Here is a 27,440-nt window from a genome sequence, read left to right as displayed (position 1 = left end):
GGGGGGAAAGATGAGAAAAACCATATAACTTCCTGATCACCTAATAGGTATCAGACACTAGGCTAAGTACTTTACATATGTATATATGTGTATATATGTATGTGTGTGTGTATATATATTATTTTGCTTATTCCCAAGAATAATACTATTAGGCATTATTATCACCATATGAAGGACGAAAAAAACTGACATCTTTTATACAACTTGGTCAATGGACAAAACTAGAAATTGAGGAAGAGGGTGAGGGGGCCAGGATTCCAATCCAAGTGTGGATCTAAAGCTCATTTCTATTTTACTCTAGGGGTCCAAAAGATTAGAGACTCAGAAAACTTAACTCTTATCCCTGTTATACAAGGCCCCAAAACAGGCATCCCTGTCACAAGTGACTCAACAGTTTCAAGACCTCATTATAATTACTGACTCTTTAACCCTCTGCACAGTCCAAGCTGACTAGTCCAGGTGACCAAAGCATCTGAGTCACTTATTTTATACCTATGACCAGGCAGGTTGACATCAGGAAAGAAAAAAGAAAAGAGGACAGCTGGATAGTGACAGGATCACTTAAAAGGTGTGGGCTCTGGCATCGCAGTTTCCATTTCAGTCCTAGATCACCTCAGGCCTGTGTCATCTTTTAACCTGTATCAACCTATGTGACATCTACTAGTAGTGTCAAGAGAGCATCTAATGCCAGCTATGAAAGCAGTGCCCTATAAATGCCAAAGCCCTACCCAAACAGAGGAAATGTGAGCATATCACACCCAAGCTGAGATTCCCCTTCTAACACAAAATTCTCCCCAGCTAACACCCATTAGTGAGTCGTCACCCCACAATCCATGACACTAGTTGGAATTTATTAGTTTTGCCTCCACTATTTGCTCATGGACAGACAGGTACAGAGACAGCTCCAGAATTTCCTCATAAGTAAGGAAGGGATTTATTTAATAGAAAGGGCAGTCTACTTGAAAGGGATGTTAGGCAAGGCAGTACCTGGAAATTATATGCCCATAGCAAAGGCAGCTGAAGGCTTGTTCACTTCCCAGGCATCCAGGTCTTCGGGTCACTGAAAACATCCAATTTCAGCATGCCCTATAAAACCTGGCCTCTGATAATTTCTCAAAGCACATTACTTAATCATTTCTTCCCTCACTCCCACTGCTCCAGACTCCAGACCTAGCATTGCTCCCCTCTAGCTCCTGCACCCACTGCCGACACAGCAAACTAAATATCTCTCTAATTTTGAGGCCTCAGGTATCACCTTCTCCTGGAAAACATCGTTTGGTCTCCTATCCTAAGCTCAATACCTATCAGATACTTCCACAATACTGACATATGTCATAGCAGTTACCACCACCGAGATGGAAAACAGGCAGCCACATCTCAAATCTGAGCTTCAATTACCATGCCCTGCTGCCTATCCATGCTTTTAGCAATGACACACATGCTGTCCTAGAAAGACTCGCTCCAAAGCTCCAGCAGCTGTTAACATCTACACTCCCTTGCCTCCACTTGTCCCATACTACAAAGTAATCTGGCCGCTTGTCAACCTCCCCAATAAACTTGCAAACTAAGCACATCTCCTTTGATGTTCTCTGTGCCTGGTATATTAGAGGAGGATTCAATTGCACATTCATTCGCTAGAATGTACAATTTGCCTCCCCTCTGAAATAACATATTTAGTTTTTCAACTACTACAATGTTTAACTCCAGACGAAAGTTTAAGAATAGAATCATGTTTTGGCAATCACCACCAATAAAACTGTCACAGGACAACAGGTCTATACACTCCTAGGAAACAAAAAACTCCAACGGCAACAAAAAGACTGAAAATCTTTACCAACTAAAGACCCACAAAAGGCAGCATTAGTTTACTGAAGATAACTAGAACAGTCCAACTAGAAATGTTTACTGTTCTATGCTGAAAAGCGGGAAGCACTGCAGATGGGATGCAATGGAATGCCAATGTCCGCATCAGGATGTGTCTATACAGATGCCTATCTCATTCCCTTTGAACTGGTTTATACTCTAAATTCACTACATTTTATATAACATTCCCCTATTAATGGTACATTTAGGTTCTTTTCAGATTTTTCACTTAATCAATAAGTTGCAAATATCCTTGATACATTTTCCATATTTCTGTATTTCTGAGTAGAGTATTTGTATTTCGAAACTGTTGACTGTACCCATAAATATCTTTCCACATATCTTCTTGTGTAGCTATGTGTTTCTGAGTTTGTGTAGGAGAGTGATTCCTAGAAATTTAACAATGCATACAATACCTTCTGGGGAAAAAAAAAAAAAAGCTGTATTTCTGTCAGCACATATCTATGTGTATAAATGCATTTTAATCACCACATTGCTAACACTGGTTCATTCTGTTGGGGATGGGTTATTTGAAGTACATTTGTGAGCTCCATGGATTACCTGTGTAATTTCAAAAATAACAACAATGAAAATCAAACCCAACAAAAGATAAACACCAAGTTCACAACCATATTTACCTTTAGGGGTTGATGGAGGCAGATGCCCTCAGGGAATGATACTGGTGACATTTTATGACTGAAACTTAGTAGTGAAGCTTAATAGTGAATTCACAGCACTTCACTATATACCTTAAGTATTTTTAATGTCTAAACTAGTCAACTGTCTAAAATATGTCTAACCATAAGAGTTAAATCCAAAGCAAGGGCTGCAAGTACACCCCACCCTACACAAAACAAGCAAAGATTTGAATGAGTGTTTTAAAAAAGTGTTCTTAGGCCAGGCGTGGTGGCTCACGCCTGTAATCCCAGCACTTTGGGAGGCCAAGATGGGAGGATCACGAGGTCAGGAGATGGAGACTATCTTGGCTAACACGGTGAAACCCCATCTCTACTACAAATACAAAAAATTAGCTGGGCATGGTAGTGCACCTGTAGTCCCAGCTACTCAGGAGGATGAGGCAGGAGAATCACTTGAACCCGGGAGGCAGAGGTTGCAGTGAGCCGAGATCGCGCCATGGCACTCCAGCCTGGGCAACAAAGCAAGACTCCATCTCCAAAAAAAAAAAAAAAAAAAAGAAGTGTTTTTATACTGCTTTTGAAACCAGAAAATCAGATTAAGACTGAATACAAATACTAAGTAGGGGAACTGCTTAAAGGCAGAAAAAAAAGTCTTAATAAAGGCATTACTTAATTTTCATACTTCTCATAAGAGGAGAAATCACTAAATAAACTGGAAATGGAAAATAAGATCGCGCCACTGCACTCCAGCCTGGGCAACAGAGCCAGATTCCATCTCAAAAAAAAAAAAAAATAGTGTAATTATGGGCCAAGCCTGTAATCCCAGCACTTTGGGAGGCCGAGGCTGGTGGAACACCTGAGGTCAGGAGTTCAAGACCCACCTGGCCAAGATGGTGAAACCCAGTCTCTACTAAAAATACAAACAATTAGCCAGGTGTGGTGGCATGCACCTGTAATCCCAGCTACTTCGGAGGCTGAGGCAGGAGAATTACTTGAACTCAGGAGGTGGAGGTTGCAGTGAGCTGAGATCACACCACTGCACTCCAGCCCAGGCATCAATAGCCAAACTCTATCTCAAAAAAAATATATATATATATGTATATGTGTGTGTATATATATGTGTGTGTGTGTATATATATATATTCGAATTATTCCCTTAAAAAAACAAGACATTTCCTAAAAGACTATGAATTGTCATTAATACCTAATAAATATAACAGTAAATACTATTAGTACTAAGCTGTACCTTTAGTGCTGGTTTAGTACAGGAGGCAGAAAGCCCACAAGACTAATAGAAAGGGTCAAACTGAATTAGTGGGTGGAGTCCTTTAAGCTTTCACCTAAATAACAAAGTAATAAAATTAGCTGACTACCAATGGCTTACTTGTTACAGGGCAATTAAACATTGGATTTTCAGGAATGACTATCCAACATATATATAGAATCTTCATGAAAAACACTATCTGAAAATTATTCAACATCTAAATTGCAAACAACTTTTATAATTTTTTACTTAACAAATAATTAAAAGGAAAATACAATACACAGATAAAAGAACAAGTCAAAACTGGGAATTCAGATTCCAATCAAAAATAAATGCTGATGAGAAAAAGGTTTACCACTTCCTTTTACTTGTGGACAAAAAGGTATTGGTATCTCTTCAAAATACTTTCTGAAGTAGGTAAAAATGGAGTGATTAACCTTCTTGCAACTGGGCTTTGAAACGAGAGCCATTAAGTTACTGTTCCATTTTTTAATCGCCTTTTCCCAAATGGCCACAAGAGGGCAGCACAGCAACATTCCACTTAAAAGGAGCAAGTCTGTGGGAGCCCCGCCTAAAAGCCGCCATTTCACTTCAGTGTTTATTTTCCTAACTTACAAAATGGCCGAAAATTGCTTGGCAGAGCTTAGTGTTTTTGTTGGTGAAAGCAAAATCTGGCAAAAAAAAAAAAAAAAAAACACAAAGCAATCTACGCTGGAATTCTATAAAACTTACTTCCAGGCTAACTTCCTACAGGTGATACAATAGCTAATATATACGGAGCACTTATGTGTCAGGCATATGCAAAAATTCTTCCAATCCTTACCTATAAAGACAAAGCCCAAGAGTGTATGTGTGTGTCACCCCACAGTCTGAATTATGCAATCCACACTATCAACTATCAGCGTTAGGTATCACTGCCCTTATTTACATACATTCTTCGGTTGAACTGATTATTAAACCAAAGTTATTGTGTAACTATTCCTTCTCAGTCACTTATATGTGTCTTAAGAAGATGGAAAAGCAAAGAAGACTAATTATTCACACTTTTTTTTTTTTTTTTTTTTGAGACCAAGTCTCGCTCTGTAGCCCAGGCTGGAGTGCAATGGAGTGATCCCGGCTCACTTTAACCTCCACCTCCCGGGTTCAAGGGATTCTCCTACCTCAGTCTCCAGAGTAGCTGGGATTACAGGCACGCACTACTGCATCTGGCTAATTTTTTTGTATTTTAGTAAAGACAGGGTTTCACCATGTTGGCCAGGCTGGTCTTGAACTCTGGACCTCAGGTAATCCACCCGCCTCAGCCTCCCAAAGTGCTAGGATTACAGGCATGAGCCACCGCACCCGGCCACACATTTCCAATTGGTAAAGAATACTGGATGTAGTTCTTTAAAATCTCCACCTTTAGTTCAAGTCCTGTGCTTCTTCAGAATAAGATTATTACTATAAACCAGGTTAAAAGACAACAGACTGGGAAATAAAATTTCAATGTACACATAACAAAGGATATAGATACACAACATATGAAGAATTACATATCAAAAATCCAACCAAAAACTGCGCAAAGAAAATGGATATGCAATTACAGAGAAGAAACTGAAATGGCCAATAAACTCATTTTTAAAATAACTAAACCTCTGTTAATTTGGGAAACATTATAACTGGCTATTTTGCACTCATCTGTTTTGCAGAAATTAAAGTCTCATAGTATTAAATAATGGTAAGAATAACCAGTAACCTTTAAAATGTATATGAATCAGCCGGGCACAGTGGCTCATGCCTGTAATCCCAGCAATTTGGGAGGCCGAGGCGGTCAGATCACGAGGTCAGGAGACTGAGACCATCCTGGACCACATGGTGAAACCCTGTCTCTACTAAAAATACAAAAATTAGCTGGGCGTGGTTGTACACGCCTATAGTCCCAGTTACTCGGGAGGCTCAGGCAGGAGAATCACTTTAACTTGGGAGGCGGAGGTTGCAGTGAACTGAGGTCGCACCATTGCATTCCAGCCTGAGCAACAGGCTGAGACTCCAATTCAAAAAAATAAAGTGTATGAATCCTGCAATTCAATTTGTGGGCATGTAACATAGACAAATTATCAAACTTGTACAGGACGAGGCAAATAAATATTCAGAGCTCTGCTCACAAAAAAACCTAAATGATCCATATACCCATTTATGAAAATGCAAAAGTAAAACGTGAAATATTCACACTATGCAACTAAATGCAGCGGCTAGATTAGGGCTGAATTAGGTCTGTAAATATTGTGAGCCCAAAAGTATCTGAGACAGAGCTCAATCAATTTAGAAAGTTTATTTTGCCAAGGTTAAGGACATGCCCATGACACATCCTCAGGAGGTCCTGACATGTGCCCAGGGTGATGGGGCACAGCTTGGTTTTTACACATTTTAGGGAGACATGAGACATCAATCAATACGTGTAAGATGCACACTGGAAAGGCTGGACAAGTTGAAGCAGGGGAGGAGGCTTCCAGGTCATAGGTAGATAATACACAAACGGTTGCATTCTTTTAAGTCTCTTGATTAGCCTTGCACTGAATATACAAGTTCCATGTGAGAACAGAGTAGAGGAATAGTCATTTATGTATCAGTCTGGCTTAGCAAAACAACAGGGCAGACGAAGCAATCACATATGCATTTGTCTCAGGTGAACAGAGGGATGCCTTTGAGTTCTTTGTCCACAAGGAATTTCCTTGTGGGCAAATTGTTAGGGAGGTGTGTCGCATTTTTATTTTTCTAGCTATTTTACGCCAAAATCATAAAAGTGACCCTAGCTATGTCCAACTTTTTTATTTTAAAACTTTATTAGTCCGGGCATGGTGGCTGGCTCCTGTAATCCCAGCACTTTGGTAGGCCGAGGCCAGCATATCACGAGGTCAGATGAGACCGTCCTGGCTAACACGGTGAAACCCCGTCCCTACTGAAAATACAAAAAATTAGCCAGGCATGGTGGCGAGCACCTGTAGTCCCAGCTATAGTCCCAGTTACTCGGGAGGCGGGCAGAAGAATCACCAGAACCTGGGAGGCGGCGCTTGCAGTGAGCCGAGATCACGCCACTGCACTCCAGCCTGGGCGACAGAGCAAGAATCTATCTCAGAGGAAAAAAAAAAAAAAACTTTAATTATATCCTTTGAACTTTTCCGAATTCTTAATTTCTGAGAAAAGAGGTCTGTTTGTAACATTTAGAACTGATCAGTTCTAAGGTGCAGGCCCTCCCCAGGATTCATAAGTGCTCTCAGTAGTCACCCTAACACACACACTATGGACCCTCCTTCCAGTGTTAAACAGAATCTATGGAAGGCCACTAATTTGGACTGAGCTCCTAGACCCTAACAGACCAAACCAAAATGGAGTCACTCATGTTAAACTTCTAAACTGTTTACTTTACCTTCAGGAGAGAAGATACCCAAATCCCTAAACAGGCAGTTTGAGTTGGCATAAGAAGTTCCCTCTGCTTTAACCCTTACAAGCAAATTAACCTCAAGTAACCTGATGTTAAACAACCCACATTTTTGGACTAAGTTGTTTCCCTGTTGCTGCTCAACCTTATAAAAACCGACTGTTCCGCCATGCCCAATGGGCACCTATTTTTTTATAGATGGGGTGCTACCTAATTTGTTAATCAACAATAAAATCCAATTAGATCTTTATACACAATTTGTTGAAATTTTATCTTTTGACAGCAGAAAAAGGTACATGTATAAGAAAAAGTGCACACAAAATGCTGCTTATAATTTCAAGGGATAAAAAGGCTAAATTCCATCAAGTACCTCCCAGATTAAGAAATCCAGCAGTAAAGAGAGAAAAAAAAATTTACCTTTAATAAGTATATTTCTAAAATTCACAGCTGAAGCCAGGCAGGCATCACCTTAGCCTCTTCAGGCACACTACTTCTGCTCCCCAATAACCAAATATGAGTAGTTTCCATAGCACCAAACTATTAGCACCCAGGCATACATTAGAGAAACACGTATTCTACCAAGAAGCCTAGATAAGGTACAAATTAGATAAAGCACTTCACAAATACCTACCTAATCAGGATCTGGCAATGCGCTAACATACAAAAGACAAAGGAAGCTTTCTATTCAGGTAAAAAACGAAAGTCTTTGTAAATAACCAAGCTGTGAAAGCAGTTACAAGGGGAGTTCTCCCCAGAATTCATTAACAAAAGAATACTTAACCACCTCAGGCAACATATTTACACCCATTAAAGCCCTAAGGACGGACAGATGGACCAATTTGACCAAGAGTTCCTTTCAGCCCTGTGAGTCTTGTCTTTAGTTAGCTAATGTTTAGGTAATAAACTTTAGACTTTTATAAAATATATGGTGCTTTCAGCAACTCCCAAAGTTCAAAGGAGATTAAAAGATCTGATTACCAATCCCAATAATAAATGTGAAATGTATGCCCATAACGTCATGGGAGTAAGAGGGGTTCCTGGATCAGGCCAGAGAAGAAACCACAAAAGGCCTCAACTTTCTTACTAACAACCAACATTCACCATGGCAAGCACGGTTTCTCAATCATAGGTTTTGTTTGTTTGTTTGTTTGTTTTTGGGAGACAGGGTCTTGCTCAGGATGGAGTGCAAGTAATGCCATCACAGGTCACTGCAGCCTCAACCTCTTGGACTCAAGCAATCCTCCCACCTCAGCCCTCCAAATAGCTGGGACTATAGGTGTGTGCTGCCATGCCCGGCTAATTTTTACATTTTTTGTAGAAATGGCATCTCCCTAAATTGCCCAGACGGGTCTCGAACTCCTGGCTCAAGGGATCCCACCTCCGCCTCCCAAAGTGCTGGGGTTACAGGTGTGAACCAATGTGCAGAGCCTAGTGGTGGCATTATAGATGCGTGAGGCTGGATAATTTGTTATTGTGGGGAGCTGTCTCAAACCCACTCTTGGATGTTTGGTAGCATCTCTGGCCTCTACCCACTAGAGGCCAGTAGCACCCCCATCCCCAGTGTGACAAGCAAAAATGTCCAGGGTAATGGAAGGGGACAAACCTGCCACTAGTTAAAGACTACTGCCTAGAAGTATCATTTTATTTAATTTGAACTTCCTTCCCTAAGAGACAAGTACTACTCTTACTCTGTTTTAAAAGATGAAGAAACAGGCTCAGATGCTCCTGCCCAAGATTCTACAGCTAAAAAAGCAGCAGAACAGAACACAAAAGATTGAAACCCTGTCCCACACTGACCTTATTCCCAAACTTGCCTCAGTACAAGAATCCAGTGAGGTTGCTGTTCAACATACAGATTCTTGGACACAACCCTAGAACGGTGAATTTTTTAACTTTCAAGCAAGAAGCCTGGGAATATGTTGAACAAGCACCTCAGGTGATTTTTAGCAAGTAAACTTAAGGATTTGAACATCTATATAGAGCTAGATTCACAGGGAATAGACTTTTTTTTAAGCAAGGGAAAGAAAGAGAACTGTGCAAGAGTTTGACCCATTACTGCTTTCCTTTGAAATTACAATTTACCAGTCATATATTGCCTCTATTTGAACGTCAACCTGCATCTAAATGGAAGACACACTAACCATTTTAGTTTGTCAGGGCCCAGTGCCAGTGGCTCACGCCTATAATCCCAGCACTTTGGGAGGCTGAGGAGGGTGGATCACGAGGTCGGCGGATCACAAGGTCAGGAGTTCGAGACCAGCCTGGCCAACATAGTGAAACCACGTCTCTACTAAAAATACAAAAAATTAGGCCGGGCGCGGTGGCTCAAGCCTGTAATCCCAGCACTTTGGGAGGCCGAGACGGGTGGATCACGAGGTCAGGAGATCGAGACCATCCTGGCTAACACGGTGAAACCCCGTCTCTACTAAAAAATACAAAAAACTAGCCGGGCGAGGTGGCAGGCGCCTGTAGTCCCAGCTACTCGGGAGGCTGAGGCAGGAGAATGGCGTAAACCCGGGAGGCGGAGCTTGCAGTGAGCTGAGATCCAGCCACAGCACTCCAGCCTGGGCGACAGAGCAAGACTCCGTCTCAAAAAAAAAAAAAATACAAAAAATTAGCCAGGAGTCGGGGAAGGCACCTGTGGTCCCAGCTACTCTGGAGGCTGAGGCAGGAGAATCGCTTGAACCCGGGAGGCGGAGGTTGCAGTGAGCCGAGATCGCGCCATTGCACTCCAGCCCAGGCAACAGAGCCAGACTCGTCTCAAGATTGTCAACACTCAAGAACTATTTCCCCAGAGGGCAGATAAACACAACAGTTCTCAAGCCTGGCTATGCCACAGACCCACCAGAGCTTTGGACAATTCCTCAAACCTACTACATGGCTCCTAAATCCAATCAGACAGGGAGCTTGGCTTTTAAAATTCTCCAAATGATTCTCATGCAAAACCTGTCTGGGAACTAAGTTTCGAACAAAAAAAACAAACTTGAAGCAAAGCACAAATCTTCAAAACCTGTGGCCAAATCCAAAGTTCATGTGTGGCAATGGAGGACAAACTGCACAAAGGTGAAGTTCTGAGGCCTCCAGTACCTCCCATCTACCCACCTTTGTGCATTTGTTTCTTATACTATCCCCATGAGCATTATTACTTCAGGGCAACATTTTAACTAGAATCTTTTGATGTAGTCATGGTCTTTTGAACAGCAGAATGTGTGTCTGGCATCAGTCACATCCACAATGAACTGTGATTTTAATTGTTTCTTTAAAATGCAAAGTGTTTAAAAAGAAGCAAACTACAGAATTATGCAAGACTTTTACTATTTTCCCCAGTCTCATATACATTAGTTTCTCTTTTTTTTGTTGTTGATTTTTTCTTGGGCAGGGGTTGGGGGGACAGAGTCTCACTCTGTTGCCCAGGCTGGAGTGGAGTGGTGCGATCTCAGCTCACTGCAACTTCTGCCTCCCAGGTTCAAGCGTCCCTGCCTTAGCCTCCCTAGTAGCCGGGATTACAGGAGTACACCACCACATCCAGTTAATTTTTGTATTTTTAGTAGACACAGGGTTTTACCACGTTGGCCAGGCTGGTCTTGAATTCCTGGCCTCAAGTGATCTGCCAGCCTCAGCCTCCCTAGTAGCTGGGATTACAAGAATGCGCCACCACATCCAGCTAGTTTTTGTATTTTTAGTAGACACAGGGTTTCACCGTGTTGGCCAGGCTGGTCTCAAACTCCTGGCCTCAAATATCTGCCAGCCTCAGCCTCCCAAAGTGCTGGTATTACAAGCATCAGCCAGCACCTGGCTAAGTTTTCTCCTACCCATTAATTTGACAGCAACTTTTCACAAGATCTTTATCAATCCTGGAGTCAAACTGCCACTGTTTGAATCCCAATTCTACCATTTACTCTCCTTGTGCCTCAATTTTCTCATCTAGCAAATAGGGATAAGCATGTGTACCTCAGGAGTTGTGAGAATTACACAAACTAACACAACAGAATCAGAACAAGTTCTAGATTCTTAGGCGGTACTATACATGCTAGCTGTTATTTAGTCTTCCTAAAGCATTCAACTTAGTTTTCACTGAAACAACCTCTCACAATCATTTCACCTACTGACTTGCTATTTAATTTAAATGCAAAGTAAAAAGTATCATGCACCACATAAGAAAGTTTAGGTCAATGACTGGCGTCATATACAACAGTGATCCCGTCAGACTGTAATACTGTAGTTTAACTGCACCTTTTCTGTTTAGATACACAAATATTTACCATTGTATTACAATCACCTACAGCATTCAGTATCATAACATGCTCTATAGAGTTGTGGCCTAGGAGCAACAGGCTATATACCATATAGCATAAGTGTGCAATAGGCTATACCATATAGGTTTGTGTAAGTGAGATGTTCGCACAACCACAAGATCACCTAACAACATACTTCTCAGAATGTATCTCCACTGTTAAGCAACATGTGACTGTACAACCAGCATAAACAAATTCAAGATGTATCTACTAATCCTTGGTAAGCACAAAACTGCAATGAAGGAACAGAACAGCATGGGCAGTAAATGCTCAGCAGGGACCAGGCGCAGTGGCTCACCCTTGTAATCCCAGCACTTTGGGAGGCCGAGGTGAGATCATTTGAGGTCAGGAGTCTGAGACCAGCACGACCAACATGGTGAAACCCCATCTCTACTAAAAATAGTAAAAAGTAGCTGGGTGTGTGGTGGCAAATGCCTGTGATCCCAGCCACTAGGGAGGGCTGAGGCAGAAGAATCGCTTGAACCTGGGAGGCGGAGGTTGCAGTGAGCAGAGATGGCGCCACTGCACTCCAGCCTGGGCAACAGAGCGAGATTCCGTCTCAAAAAAATAAATAATAAGTAAGATCAGCAGGATCTAAGGTCATCCAGAGGCCTTTAAAGGAAGAGGCCTATGTAATAGTTCATTTAGCGAGTTGGTTAACTTTAGTAGGGTTACTAACATTTTTGCTATACTGACTTTCACATGAAATAAAATATACGTATAGCCAGGCGTGGCAGCTCATGCCCAGTTCAAGATCAGCCTGGGAAACATGGTGAAACCCCATCTCTACAAAAAATGCAAAAATTAGCTAAGTGCAGTGGCATGTGCCTGTAGTCCCAGCTGCTAGGGAGGCTAAGGCAGGAGAACTGCTGGAGCCTGGAGGATGGAGGTTGCAGTGAACTGACATTGCACCACTGCACTCTGGTGTGAGAGATGGGAGTGAAACCCTGTCTCAAAAGGAAAAAAAAAAAAAAAAAAATATATATATATATATATATATGCACATACACACACACACACACATATAAAACCCTTAAAACAGTCCCTTACCCAGTGTAAGCACTCAATAAATATAAATCTACTTTGGTATTTTTCTACAAAATATTCACCATGTACAATTTTCCTTCCTGATAAAATCCAAAGTGAAAGTCAGGTACGGTGGCTCACATCTGTAATCCCAGCACTTTGGGAGGTCTAGGTCAGCCCAGGAATGAGAGACCAGCCTGGGCAACATGGTGCAAACCCATCTCTAAAAAAATCAGACAGGTGGGGTGGTACACACCTGTGGCCCCAGCTCCTAGGGAGGCTGAGGTGGGAAAATCACCTGAGACCAGGGAGGCTGAGGCTGCAGTGGGCTGTGATTGCACCACTGCACTGTTTATGAGACAGTTCCCCACAATAACAAATTATCCAGCCTGAGGCATCTATAATGCCACCACTAGGCTGGGCATGGTGGTTCACACCTGTAATTCCAGCAAAACAGAGTGAGACTCTGTCTCAACAAGAACAAAAAATCCAAAGTGAAAGATTACCAGCTAGACTGATCACTGCTAGACTTAGAAACAGCCCATACAAATGGGATACCCTAGAGTTTATTACCATATTCTAGTCTATTTTTTTAATGTTGGTCACAATTCACAACCCACCAATGTTTTTATAAACCCAAGAGAAACGAAGTTTAGAATGGAATGTAACGGCATTCCAAGTAAATAATTCTACAATCTAAACTTCTGAAGATATCCAAAGGATGTAAGGAGAGAAGTACACTAAGAAAGGGACCACAAGAGCTTAAAGCAACTAGAAGACACTTAGAAGAAATTCAGAAATCTTGAGGTGAGAAAGCCTACCTGCATATATATTTTTTCTTTACTTTTTTTTTTTTTTTGGTCACCCTGTCTCCCAGGCTGGAGTGCAGTGTTGTGTGATCTCGGCTAACTGCAACCTCTGCCTCCCAGGTTCAGGCGATTCTCCTGCCTCAGCCTCCCGAGTAGCTGGGACTACAGGCGCCCACCACCATGCCCAGCTAACTGTTGTATTTTTAGTACAGACAGGGTTTCACCATGTTGGCCAGGGGGTTCTCAAACTCCCTACCTCAAGTGATCCGCCTGCCTGGCCCTCCCAAACTGCTGAGATTACAGGAGTGAGCCACCACGCCCAGTCTGTGTATACATTTTAAAGGTATGCCTAGAGCTGGATCTGCCATGACATTCAATATAGAAATATCCTCTTCCATCAAGGCTACAATTCCCCCTCTCAGCATCCTACCCCACCTTTGCTTCCAGAGCTCCTAACTCAAGCAGCTATTAAGACTAAAAATGGAATTTAAAAACGGGACAGGCAATGGAAAGACCAAAGGTTATTAGAAAAGAATTTAAGTACAAGAAGTGCTCCATCAGAAGATATGAAAACACATGGAGATACTGCAAACATACAGAAACACATGCAAATCTGAAACATATGGAGAGCTTTTAAAAATTAACTAGATCCTAGGGACAGGGCTGGACACTGGTATTTTTAGTTCTCCATTGTCTGAAATGGGAACAAAAAGTAGAACCCAACTGACCCATAACCCAAAAAGGACAAGAAATAGAGGAAGTAGAAGAAACCCAAAACACACAAATCTTAAGACTACAGTTTAAGTAGACTTGCATGTTTGGCATTATGCTAAGACTATATGCTATAATATATAGTCCTATGGTTTAGACTGAATACTGAAAGCAAGCTACAGCCAATTAGACATTGCTTGTAAATACTACTGCTGTTACATTTATATCCATGGAGCAATGCACCATAGTATTCAGTATTCATTCTGTAACAGCTTGAGAGGGGAAATGAGACAGAGGATAAACCAGGGCAATAATTACCATCTTGGGGGGGGTAGTTATCTACTCAGACTAACTGGCAAAAGCAGGGCTGTGATTCACACAAGAAGCTGTTGTAGTCCAGGAAAAGTCATATGCTCTCCCAAAAGGCTGGCTCTTCTCAAAAAAAAAAAAAAAAAAATTCTAAGAGAGGATGAACTGTAAAACACACCCAAGCTGACTAAATGGGGACTTGCCTCCTAAAATCATTCTCACAAATCTCTCCTGGTAGGCCAAGACAACCAGCGAGTTCCTCAGGGCCAACCTAGCTCTTGAAGAGGAACTTAGGACATGCAGGAAGGAGGGGTGCAAGAAAGTAAGATGAAATAGTAAGAATAAAATAACGTTACTAAAACCTTACATTGATTGAGCAATTTTAATGTGATGGGCTCTTTGCTAAGCATTTTATGGGCATTATATTATTTAATCTTCATGACCCAATGAAGATTATCTACATTTTTAAAATGAGAAAATTACAAGTCCAATCATAAGTGCTTCTTCACTGGCCTAAACTGGGAACAAAAATTTTCAGGACTAAAGTAAAAGTTGAACTCGTACCTAGCTCTTGCCAGGCACGGAGGTAACAGTTAAGCATATACAAGTGACAAAATGACTCATCAGAATTAAATTCAAAGTAAAATCCGGACTATCCCTACAATGCTGCCTTAACCAGGATGCTTGTGTAACATTCTCTCCTTCAAGATCAGTGATCACATTGTCCCCAAACTACAGGGACTCAGTAATGAGAACTGAAATGCTTTTCAGTATGATATCCAGTCCAGAACATCTTGAAATACCAAAAAACGAGACCCATAATCAAACACGTTAACAATAAAATGCTAAATTATGTAGCATGAATGGCTATCATATATCTATGTCCTCCATCATTTATTTCAAAAAGAAAAGCCTTGTCCCTCACTTCATAATCAGGGCTCAAATATATTCAGTATATAGGAGCTTTTTTTAGAAAGGTCTCTTCCCACAGACTTGCTTTATCACTTAAAGATTCCACTGATTGCAGAAAAGGGTAATAAGACAAATATAAGTAATGCATTCCAGCATTGTGCTTAATTACTGATTACAAAATAAAAATACAATCCAGCCTGGACAACTGAGTCAAGTTTTGTTACTCAGGCTTTACACTGAAAACCCTAAAGTTCCAAACAAGTTGTGACTGGCAACTTTGCAAAGGTATACATTTGAACTCAATGCTTAGTCAAGCTCCAGTGCAGGAGGGACTTACTCAGCTGTGACACACCCAGTGTAACCAAGCCTACAGTTACTTTCACCTGTATACAAAATACTCTTAGAGAAATTTTTTTTTCTTTTTTTTTTTAGTTTATTTGTTCAAGAAAACCAAGTTCTTCAAGGAAGCCAAGTTATAAGGTTACCAGAAAGAAGCTAAAAACTAAAGGATCTTCAAAAAAAAAAAAAAAAGATGACTCACAGCAGGAAAATATTTAATGGCTGACACACAGCAGTCACTCAATTTTTATGCCAGAAACAAACTTAGTCTATCAAATTTTATAGGAGAAATACCATGTGGTCTCAGGAGGTCTCTCACAACTGTCAATTGTTTTATTTGGGGGTAGGGGAGAGTAAACTAACGATAAAATCTGTGAGTTTCAGTTAAAATTCAAATAAACTTCCAGATTCACTCGTCAAGCAATAACTTGCTACAACTGTCACAACCAAAAGTCCTTATCGAAAATATCTGCCCACCTTCCTCTGCTGACTTAATCTTTCTTTACAAATATACTAACTCCCTAACGGCCAAATATTAGTTGGAAAGTGCATATTTTAAACAGCAAAAGAGAGAGAGAGAGAGAGATCAACATTCTTTTCTTGCTACTTGATGCCATTCTCCAAATCAAAGGAAAAAAAATAGAGGGCTCAACAAACATACCTAAGAATACTGGTTATTTTAAAAAAAGTTAATTGGCTCCAAGATTATGAACAGTTAATAGGTAAATTGTTATATCATGGTATGCATTTTAACTCATAATGATATTTAGGCTGAAATATCTTAAATAACAGAATAGTTCATATCCTCTTAAAAAATAAGTAACTGCAATGTTGACTACTTTGACCCCAGTTTTAGGAACTGAAGGGCATTGAGCAAATATTAAAATTAGAATTCAGTCTAATTAGAACTAATTACACAACTAATTAGAATTCAGTCTCTACACAGAAAGAGAGATGAGATGATTACCTTTGTTCTCGTGGCAAGTATACTTTTAAGTTGGAAGCTACAGTAAAATGGTCAAGTTCTACAAGTACTTAATTCTCTAAAGATGTTTAGTATTTTATACGCAACATACATTTGAGCATATAATTTTAAAATTAGTTACAAATTTGATGAACACTTCTCTGTAACAGAAAACGCAATTTCTGCTAGTTTTCATGAACTACCCAAATAATTCTTCCCAAAGAATCTAGATTATGAGAACCTACAAAACTCACTATCATAGTGAATTTTAACTTTCAGACTGTATTCAGAAACTTGACATACGCCCAAGCAAGTATCACCTGCACTGAAGAGGTCAACATCTCCTTTGAAGTAATATACTTTACTCAATTAATATAATAACTGAACTATGGCTAACTACAGTACAGCCTACTCCTTTCAACTGCTAAAAATCTCTAGTATGAGAGGAAAAAAACTTCGTCTACAGTAGATAAATCCACTGAATTTCTTGCTGGCTTGAATTCAATATGTGTAATTAGACATCGTTGCTAAACGATAAAGTTTTAACCAGAAATCCTTGCAAAGGTTTCCAAACAAGGCAAACCAGTGAGCCTAAACCGGAACGGTTTACGGGGACTCAGAAGTCCCGAAATAGAGACCTAGGGAAGATAATTCTCAAGATTTGGCCAAGTGACCCCATTATCAGCCAAGCTGTCAGTTACCCTGCATTAGCAAGGGCTATTAACACTTAAAAGAGCAGTTTTCTGACATTTACTTACATAGTAATGGTTGCCTAACACTATATTCTGCCACTTTTTAATGTTATTAAACATGTGACATTTTCTATTTCCTACTAAAATATCCCACTGTGAATCTTAAATATATAGTATTTAACACATACTGACCTGAGTTTTTCTCCATCAAATACCAACTGAGAAAATCTACGGTACCAAGTAAAAATGCACGGGGACAAGTTCAAATAATTTTCCCTTTGTTTATGAGCCATGTGTTAAACAGCTGTTAACACCCGTCAAGAGGTTTTCACTAAACGTATCCGCCTCTCACACTCAAACGTTTTGGTCAATGGTAACAAAATTAAACCCACTCATCTCTTCACACTGCACGGGGGCGTGGAGGGAGGGACGCTAAGGTATGAAAAGGGAAAATGAAAATTGTAAAACTGGGCAAATTTTCTATTTTAAGATTTCCAAATAGTGCCTGTACTTTTTCTCCAGAAGCAGCAGCTTCTAAGACGATAAACCATTCCCGGAAATTGGCAAAAGAACACACGCTACAGGGTGCGCACCGCTACAGATATGGGCGGACACCACTGCCAGGAGCAAACGCGTCCAGTAAAGTAGCCGCCCACCGGAAAGTCCCAACTAGAGTTCCCTTCCTTTTCCCCTCGGCGTGCGGCTCCCTGGGTAGGAGGAGGAGAAAGCGCCAGACATGCGCACGCGGCCAGACGTCACTGCGTTCTCTCCCCGCCCCCGCGGGGAGCCGTCTGACGTCACGGGGCGGGGGCTGCGGGAGGCGCCGCCGTTGACCCTGCTGTTACCAGGCGCGCGCACAGCCAATCAGCACCCCGCGCCGGCACCGGCCGGCCTTTGAACTCGGCACGGCAACTTCCTGCTGTTTGGCGAGTACACAGTGCAATGCAGTATGTCTGTCAGCGCTGCGGCACAAAGGAACAGCCATTTTGTGACTGAGCTGGACTTGCACCAAGATGCCAGGGGCTCAAAGAGCTGCTCCGTGCCCTAACTATCGAGCTGCCTTTTATTTCGGCACCAGAGCTCCCCAGAAGAGCAGAGAGGGGGAAGGAAATAGGTTTTGGTATTTCAGATTTCAGTTAGTTTAGATTCAGTCTTCTCCAAAATCCCGTTTTTTAATGTATTATCAGCGTCATAAAATGGCTGCCAGTTAAACTGCCTGTTCTAGTACACAAGTAACTGCATTATGCCATGTCTAATCATCCCCAGCCTTTTAGAATAACTGCTACAGTGCCAATGAAGAATTGTAGGATTTACCCGCACCTCAGGTTATAAAAATTTGGCTCAAAGGCAGACGATTTGGAGATAAATTTAATAAACTCGTTCAATTCTTGAAGATAAATTGCGAACGTGGTGCCCTAAGAGAACACACTGAACTCTTTGTGTGCACACAGTCCCCTTTTCATTCTTTGATGTTACTTAAGTTACCCACAAGCTGCAAATTATTCAGATAAAAAGTATGGCATACTTCTTGTATGTCCATCACTAAAACTTTGTTTTAAATACTTAGAAATTTTACAAATATCAAATGTTTTTAAAATAGCATTTTTAAAGTTAATTTTTAATCTTCAAAAATCGTGATAAGTATTAGACTTTAGCATTAACTTCAAATTCAAACTTACATAACCACTATTAACTACTGCACTATTTCCAAAAACAGGATATTACCAGATTTACCTAAACTTGCACTCATTCCTTCCAGATCCTAAAGTAATTCTCAGACCAAAGTTTACTTGACCTGCAAACTCATTTCTTCTTCTGTGGCTCAGGCTGCAAAGGTGATTTTCGTATTCCCTAAACACTATACTTTGGGCAATCAAAAGTCTGATGGCAGAAGGAACCAAGTACTAATTACAGGGACAGTTCAGCTCACTAGAAGTAACATTAATCTATCACATTAAAACACTAGTAACATTCTTCAGCTGCACAATTTTAAAAGGAAGTGATGTCATAATCATGTACATGTATTAAGGTATGAAATTTAGGGTAACTCATTTAAAAGTAACTACCTTCTTTTCAAAGAGTGTCTTAAATATTTTTGGAAATCCATCAGGCATATGATTCAAAGTACACTTGACAAGTGATTTCAAAAGTACAGTCAGTACATGCTTCATGTTCAGCTGTAACCTCCACTACCAGGAGGCAAATGCCTGACAACTAGTTTTCCAGGTGAGAGTAAAAATACTGAAAGAATACCAACACTGCTCAATTTTTTAAAATTAGAAAGCACAGTCTGATCAATGATGTTAACCACAAACCTTGCATAAGAAAGCCAAAACCCATGTGAGACCTATGCAAATGATACACTCAAGGGAGCAACAATTTTAGTGCTGAATCTTTAATAATTTGCCAGATATATCTGGAGGTTTTCATTTCTTCAAATTGTCATTACTTTCCAGAAAAAACAGTTTAGGATGAGTAAAAAACTTTTCTGTCCTCAATTTAATCTAATAATTTACATGGGCAATTCAATTAAGACAGCACTACAAACTGGGTGACAACTCAATTTGCAAAAAAATTTGGTAACTTATTTTCTAAAGCAAAGCTCAATATGCTTTTAGTCAAATAAAATAAATAGAATTCAGCAGATTAGTAATATGTCATGTTCAAAACTTTCAAATTCACTAGCCTAATAGAAGAGTGTATTATTTATAAAAATGAGAAAAGTAAAAAGAAAATTGGGAAGGAAAATCACATAATGAATCACATCCTTGTTAAACTACATGATTTAAAATTTATAATATGAAAATGCATTAAGAACACAAAAAAATGCATTCATATGTACTTTTTAAAATTAATATACAGAGGTCATACAACAAAAACATCTTAGAGGCTTTATTACTTCATCACTAATAAGGTACTCCAAGGAATGTGAAACAAATCATGATTTGCACAAACAGTACATTTGTAAGCTTCAGAAGATAAAGCATTCCAGACGACTCTGTCAAAATACATCAGTAAATTTAAAGCAGCTACATCTAAAATGTGAGGATAAAATACATCTACCAACAAGAAATCAATGTCTTAAGCATACAAATGCAAACCTTAAAATAATTTAAATGTAAAATATACAACTGTAAATATGATCACAATAACAAACACAAAATAGCAGTATATTAAGAGTATTCCAGGATTTCTGTTATTACAGATTTGATTTCATAAATGCAGGAACTCTAACCATCAAGTAAAGGTTTTGATAAATCATATCAAAATTTCCTAAAATGTCAAGTATATCAAAAGAAATACAAAGTCACATAAAAATATAAACTGAGAGACATCAGTCAAAGGGTCCTTTAAGTGATTTTGTTTTTAAATGTACATTTTTTCATTCATATAACTTTCTGAAATGTCTATTTACTATAATTTACTACTACAAGGCTTCTCTATGGCCCTCAGTTACAAGTTTAGATATCCTGGATTCTTCAAAGAAAAAATTTGCCTTGTATGTAAAATGGTGCAATGCAGCAATGGCTAAACCGACAAGGTCATTTTTCTGCAGTACAAAAACCTAAAAACTGAAATTTACTGACAGAAAAACTGTACATTACAGGAAAGGCCCCTTTGAATAAAGGTACCTTACCTTTTGACTGCTGTAAGAGGCCTTAAGTCACAACTCAACTTTCATAAATTGCTACCAAAAAATTAGGGTGTGGCATATTAGCAATCTCAAGGTCATGCTTTAAAAAACGAATCCAAATTAGAAAAACACAATAAAACAGACAGCAATCCATGTCTGTCAAGGTAAACAATTGTAAGCTGAGGTTTCTCCCCCAAAAAAAAAAGACAAAAAGGAAGAAAGTTGATAGCTCATACCTCGATGCATTGCTGTGTAGCGAACTGTCCTCCTCTTGGCTTTTGTCCTTATTTCTCATCATCTTTTAATTCTTAAATATTAAGGGGGAGGGGGAATCTGTGTTTGCTTTGAAGTCCTGTGCCCAGGTATTTACTGTCAAAAGTTGAAAGAAAGGTAAGGTCCCGGCTTCTATCGATGCTTTTTATTATCAGGAACAAAGTCCTGACGATGTTAACGATATTATTATAATACAACAACGGTAAGCACCAAAAAACTAAATATTTCTATTTTTTCCTTAAAAGAAAAAACAACAGGATAAACCGAACAGTGGAAGCATCACTATCAATAAGGAAACTTTCTCAAAGTAGCACACTCGATACAAATAACAATCTCTGTATCTTATTGCGTCATCCAAGAATTTCTCGTATTTACAGAAAACAAGGCAAACTTTAACAAATAAATCTTTAAAATTATCACCAATGATCGTGAACTTACCTGATCCATGTAGTATGTCCAAAGCAAGAGTCCTATCTACTAGTAGAAAAATATCAGATCCCAGATAATTAAAAATAAAGGCAAAATCCTCCGTTAAAAAACGAAAAATAAATAAAATAACCCTCAAATATGTTAAATGGTCAAAAAAATAAAGCAATAATTAATACTAAAACAGGTCCGAAAGAAAAAAAACCTCATTAGGAGAGCGCACAAAAATGGAGGTGCGCCATGGCTTCTAAGCTGGAAAAAACAACGACCTGGGCTCTCAGTACGGCTGCTTCTTTCCAACAAGGCACGAAAAGAAAGCTCCTAAAAGCTGCTTTTCTCCCAAAAAAAGGTTCGAATCGACCCCAGTAAGTCACTAGGAAAGGCAGGGGGCTACGGGGGCCCCCTGAGGCTGCCCGAAAGTTAGGGAAAGTTGCGTAAAGTGAGGCAAAGGCAGGGAGCAGAGCGCGCTCTCTCTAAGGCACAGCCGCCATCTAGAGCCTCCTTCCCAGCTCTGAGAGCTCTGCCTTTGATTGACACTCTCTACATTTACCCCACAACTCAGGTGATGTACCATAGACCCACCCCTTCATCTCCACCAAAAAAAAAAGAGAGAGAGAGAGAGAGAGATCCTCCATCCCAGGGAGCCTAAGGACCCCCACCCCCACACCTCCCTGCCCCTCCAGACCACCCCAACAGGGGGAGGGGGGAGGGCTTCTTAACCCCCTCTGGCTCAAGCACCCTTTTTAAGCCAGAGAGAAATGTAATTTGTTCCTTTTGTCTAAAGATCTGCTAAATATTTCAGTCCTTGAGCTAAAATAACTTCCTCCCTGGACAGGAAGTGGTGTTTTATCAAGCCATTTTGAAAAAGGGATAATTCTTAGAGAATCTAAAGCTCAGCTTAAGTACTAATCTTTGTAAAAATTAATCCCCCAATGGGTAAAATGATTGCTAAATAAAAGTAAAACCTTAATTTCATAAACTAAATTCAAGTTTTTCCTTCTTTATGATGCCTAAAAATAATCTAAAGACAAAATTTAAGGGGGAATTTTCCATCTCAACTGGAAGAAAGGGGTAATTTTTACAACTCAAGAGCGCCTCCCTAGTGTTCAGTTGCATTGGAGCAAAAGTTAATGCAACCAATTTTTACTCAAAAATATCCATTTTTCTTTGTTCTTTCACAAAATTCTTTAACCCATTATATAACCTTGAAAATATTACACTCCTCCTCCCAAAGAAACTTCTCATAATCACAATATATTTACTTCCCACACTGATTCAGGCAAAACAAGTATCTTTAAATTCAAGAGTATGGGCCAACCATGATCACCTTTAAATCAATAACCCAAGAAACTCCACCTCCAAATCCAACAGAAAACACATACTCCAACACTTCCCTTGTATTTCAAATCAAGTAAGTATACACACCCATTTCAACAATGTTATTAACAATAGGACATACGTGATTGCAAATTATCAAAGTTAATGGCACAAAGCAAATTCTCCTAATTATCAAGACCATGAGATCCACAGAAACAAATTACTAATTCCAAAAACAATATTCTCACCAAGCACTCCATTCAGACAAGCATATTCATACACCCAAAAAAATCCAATCAGCTTTCCTTTCTGCCAGAACCATGTCCCTCCCTCACTGAAGAAATCCATTTTAGATTTACACCAAACAAAAGCGACAATGTCCAATCTAGGTAAAATCCATAATCCAAACTGTTTCAATTCCATACTCTCTACACAAAGATAAATTTTGTACCAAGATCAAAATCCAAAATTCTGTTTTTGAATGTAACAAAGACCAACCACCTCACATCAGTCAAAAACAAATAGTGCACGTGTATTGACCATGGATGTGTATGCTGCAGTATTTGACATTAATCACAAACAATATGATTAACACAAAACAATTTAACCTGAACTATTTCTTCGTCTCATGTAAAATGGGAAAACAGAATCAACAACTCATTTTGTCTATCAAAATAACACCTACCACCTTTGTAACAGTTACCAAAACTGCTATCAGTTGATTAGTAATAAATGAAAATCTGGCATTTAAAAATCAAACGTTAAGTAATCTATGGCAGGGTGCAGTTCATTTCATCTAAATTCCCAATTGTACAAAATAAAGACAATACAAGATATTAATCTTACCTCAAAGTTATAGAAAATGGATTACACACGTAATTATGAATGTAAAAAATTGTGAATACTCCAAGGACCCTAACCCATAAATCCAACACTTCTTATAGTAAGACAATAGGAGACATCAGTTTAAATATTCAGATGAATATTCTATAGCAAGATGAATTTATAGTATTAAAAAGCTTAAGAAACCATTTCAATCAACACAAAATAATTCAGAAGTATATGTGTATCCTCATTCTGAATTCTGGAGCAACAAGCAGTTTGTTTCAAGTTCATTAAAATCTTGTGGCAGATTAAAATCAGATTCTATTATTACCCATTGAGTTGTTTTGAAAAGTGTTTCATGAAAGCACAAACAAAACAGTATTTAAACCAAATGACCATCTAAGAGCACAACTTTGTGAAAAATGATAAATCTTCATAAACCAAGTAAAATGTTTTTGATTACACCATTTCCAATTTACCAGCTTTATTCAGTACACTTTACCACTTGGCAACTATAAAGGTCAAAGTATTACTAAAATAAAAGTAAACATTTAATGAAACTTCCACTTAAAAAAAAAAAAAGCCCAAACTGAGAAATTTTAAAGTATTATAAATTTTATTAAAGTTAACATTCCAAGAGGTCATACTCATACAAATCAAACTACAAAAAATTCCAGGTATAAAAACTATTATCTGTGTTAGTGTGCCATCCTCCTTCTCCAAATGTCAAAATGTCCACAAAAAAAAGTCTTTAGAAAGTCAAATCCACTGTCCATTTGTGTTGGATAAGAAACCTATGTCTTCATTCACTGCATGGAATCCATGTTAAAAGAACCCTGTCTTGGTTGTGTATTATCACAGGACTCTTGTATTAATCCATTTTTCTCAATTCCCCATAGTAGACTGCCATCTTGATTTCTCAGTGGTAGGGTCCATTTGAAACTCTTCAAGCTGACTGGGTGCTTGATGAAAAAATTAAAAGAAAAAATGCTGTTGGAATCTTAATCTTTTAAACAGAAAACAGCCACCCACCTTGAAGATATCCTACCATACACAAAACTTTAATTTTGTAACAGCTTTCAACTATGAAACTGTATATTAAAGTTGTATGCAAAACACACACACAATTCCTCCATAAGACTGCACACCAAAGTAACAAAGTCCTTGTACTACCACAGATACATTAGTATCTATAAAAAGGTCCCAGTGAAGAGTCAGATTTTTAATATTTAACACTAACATCATTATACTGTGTACATAAAAAGTAAAAACAAAAATTAAAATTCAAAATTCCTGGAAAGCTAAATTACAGAAACACTGTGGATTCTAAATCTCAATGCAGAAAACTTTCCAAGCTTCTTCAAAGAAAACTAATTATAGAAAAGAATCTTAAGGGATTTTAAAAAAAAACACATACACACACACACACACAAAGCAGTCGATCATAGCATAGTTTTTCAATCCAACAGATGTTGATTTTGTTTAGATAATGAAATGGCCACTATAGGTGACACCATCTTTAACTACATATCTGAGAATACAGAAAAGATGTAGCCACCAAAAAAAAAAAAAAAAATCAAAAATGCAAAATATCTGCCTGGCTTGATAGATCTGCCATAAAATGCTATCAGTTTTCAAATTATATGCAACTAAAATAATACTCTCTCATTACCAAAATACCAAATGTCTCACAGAAAAATAAATCCATTACTTAAATAATTTGAACTGAAGGGAGAAGTGAGAAGTCAGATGATTTTACCATTAAATAAATGATTCAGATTCATCATGACCAAATATAATTTGAAAAAACAAGATTTAAACCCTGGCCTTCTCTATAAATTTTCCAGCTCTCCAACTGAATTTGTGGAGATACAGTCAATGGTGACTGAATTTGAGGTAAATTTAAGGGCATTTTAGCCCATTAGGTAATTTCCTTGTCTCCTTGGCAATAATTAGGATATACTGTTTACTACACACAATACAAAAATCTACCTATTTAACTATTTGCTTAACCGAGATATGCCACCCATATTAAAAAAACATTGATTAAAGGGAGTGTCACAGCATCAGTAATAAATATCAAAAGCAAGGTATTTCTCCTTAATTGATCTTGCTCATTTCTCCCCAGCTTTAAAAAGAAAACTAAATTACTCAATTCATTCCTGATCTCAGTAAAATATCTTCCATCTGACTTGTTCATTGCTTAAAATTAAGGGACATGTACTTCTATAGAGAGGTATAAAAGTAAAAACATCATTCTCTGTCAAACAGTTAATTACAACCCAATTTCTTTTCAATCTCTATTGTTACAAGGTTCAAGCTCTAAATGAAGTTGGTGATGTAAATACTATTATGATGAACGATGACACTGAGAATGCATTAATATCAAATTAGTCATATTTCAATATCTGTAGATGCAATTTATTCATCTTGGTACCTTAATTAAAAAACTCAAGTTTTATGTTTTTCTGACACAAGACAGATAAAATTTATCCAGATTTCCTTCTAAATCCATTATTTTTTTAAAAAATCAAAAGAAAATCTAATGACATTATTAGTATTTCAAAATTAATAAAATACATTGGTTTATGTGACAACAGCAGAGATTAGAAAATAGCATATTTATCATGCTCTCACAATCATATATTTAAAGATAGTAAAAAAAAAAGTTAAGAAAAGAATGCCTCAAGAGAAAACTCTGACAACTTTAGGGACATGAAAAAAGCTATGATCAATCTGCACTCCTGCAAAGCCAATCCAAAGCCAAAAGTGAGAATTTTGTTAATAAGGAAAAGTGTTCACTCAAGCATCAGAGATTTAGGAGTAATCCATTTATTTTCATAGAATTCAAATTCTTACAAAAACTTTATTTGCAAATAAGCAAAGTTATGCTAAAAAATACAAAAAAGAAATCAGGCTTAGTTCTGTGAGCCTGGAAATTCTCTCAGAAACAACATCCACAGTTCTTCATCTGTAAAATAAAAATAGTACCTACCTCTTGTAGCTGTAGAAAGAATACTTATATAGGACTTATATTACCTGACATATAGAAAGATCTCAGTAAATGTTAGCTATCATTCTGATATACCACAATAACCGAAGTATTTTGAGACCTACAAACTGACCTTACTGAATCAAAGTTCATTTATGTATCATCAGTAAGAGTATCTCTGAAGAACATACAGGATCATGGGGTCAGCAGTCTTGCATTAAAATCAAAATTCTACAGAAAACTGGGTAGGGTTTAGATATCAAAGCCCTCTACGCATTCCTTTCCAGTAACTTGTGAATTACTGCAGACATGGAAGAGATGTTTTGATCTAGAACTCCATCAGACAAACCTAGATCTTTTCTATATTTCACATATAACCTTCAAGCTTATAATATAAATGATTAAAAATTTTTCCCCTTTGATATTAATTAGTTTATACTTCCTTTTTAAAATAATGTGCATGTTCTAAGAGTACCATTCCCACAGCAAAGGTAAAAACTTAAATGGCAACAAAGCTTCAGTGAGTGAGTACTACCCCTTAAAATTCCCACATATCATACATCCAGAAGAACATAAAGTGGAACATGGAGGTCTTCTCTTCATTGTATTTTTAGTTATTTTTTTAAGATGGAGGTCTCACTACGTTGCCCAGGCTGGTTTCAAACTCCTGGGTGGAAGAGATATTCCCACCTCAGCTTTCTCAACAGCTGAGAACACAAGTATATGCCTCTGC

General features: G+C 38.6%; 1 protein-coding gene across 1 annotated transcript in view; it reads right to left on the bottom strand.

Annotated features, from left to right (window-relative positions):
- The window catches only part of CHD2 (chromodomain helicase DNA binding protein 2), a 146,699-nt gene that overhangs the window by 107,587 nt on the left and 11,672 nt on the right, over positions 1 to 27,440 (bottom strand). Inside the window, exons 5-6 of the mRNA XM_025390911.1 lie at positions 21,586 to 24,677; positions 21,111 to 21,243 (exon numbers count right to left, since the gene is read on the bottom strand). Of these exons, the coding sequence (XP_025246696.1) occupies positions 21,111 to 21,172 (62 nt within the window). The 5' untranslated portion in view covers positions 21,173 to 21,243; positions 21,586 to 24,677. The remainder of the gene's footprint in view (positions 1 to 21,110; positions 21,244 to 21,585; positions 24,678 to 27,440) is intronic.

The sequence above is a fragment of the Theropithecus gelada genome, chromosome 7b, assembly GCF_003255815.1.
Source record: "Theropithecus gelada isolate Dixy chromosome 7b, Tgel_1.0, whole genome shotgun sequence".
Lineage (NCBI taxonomy): Eukaryota > Metazoa > Chordata > Mammalia > Primates > Cercopithecidae > Theropithecus > Theropithecus gelada.
The sequence above is the reverse complement of the archived record's forward strand: the minus strand, read 5'-3'. Positions and strand labels throughout refer to the sequence as shown.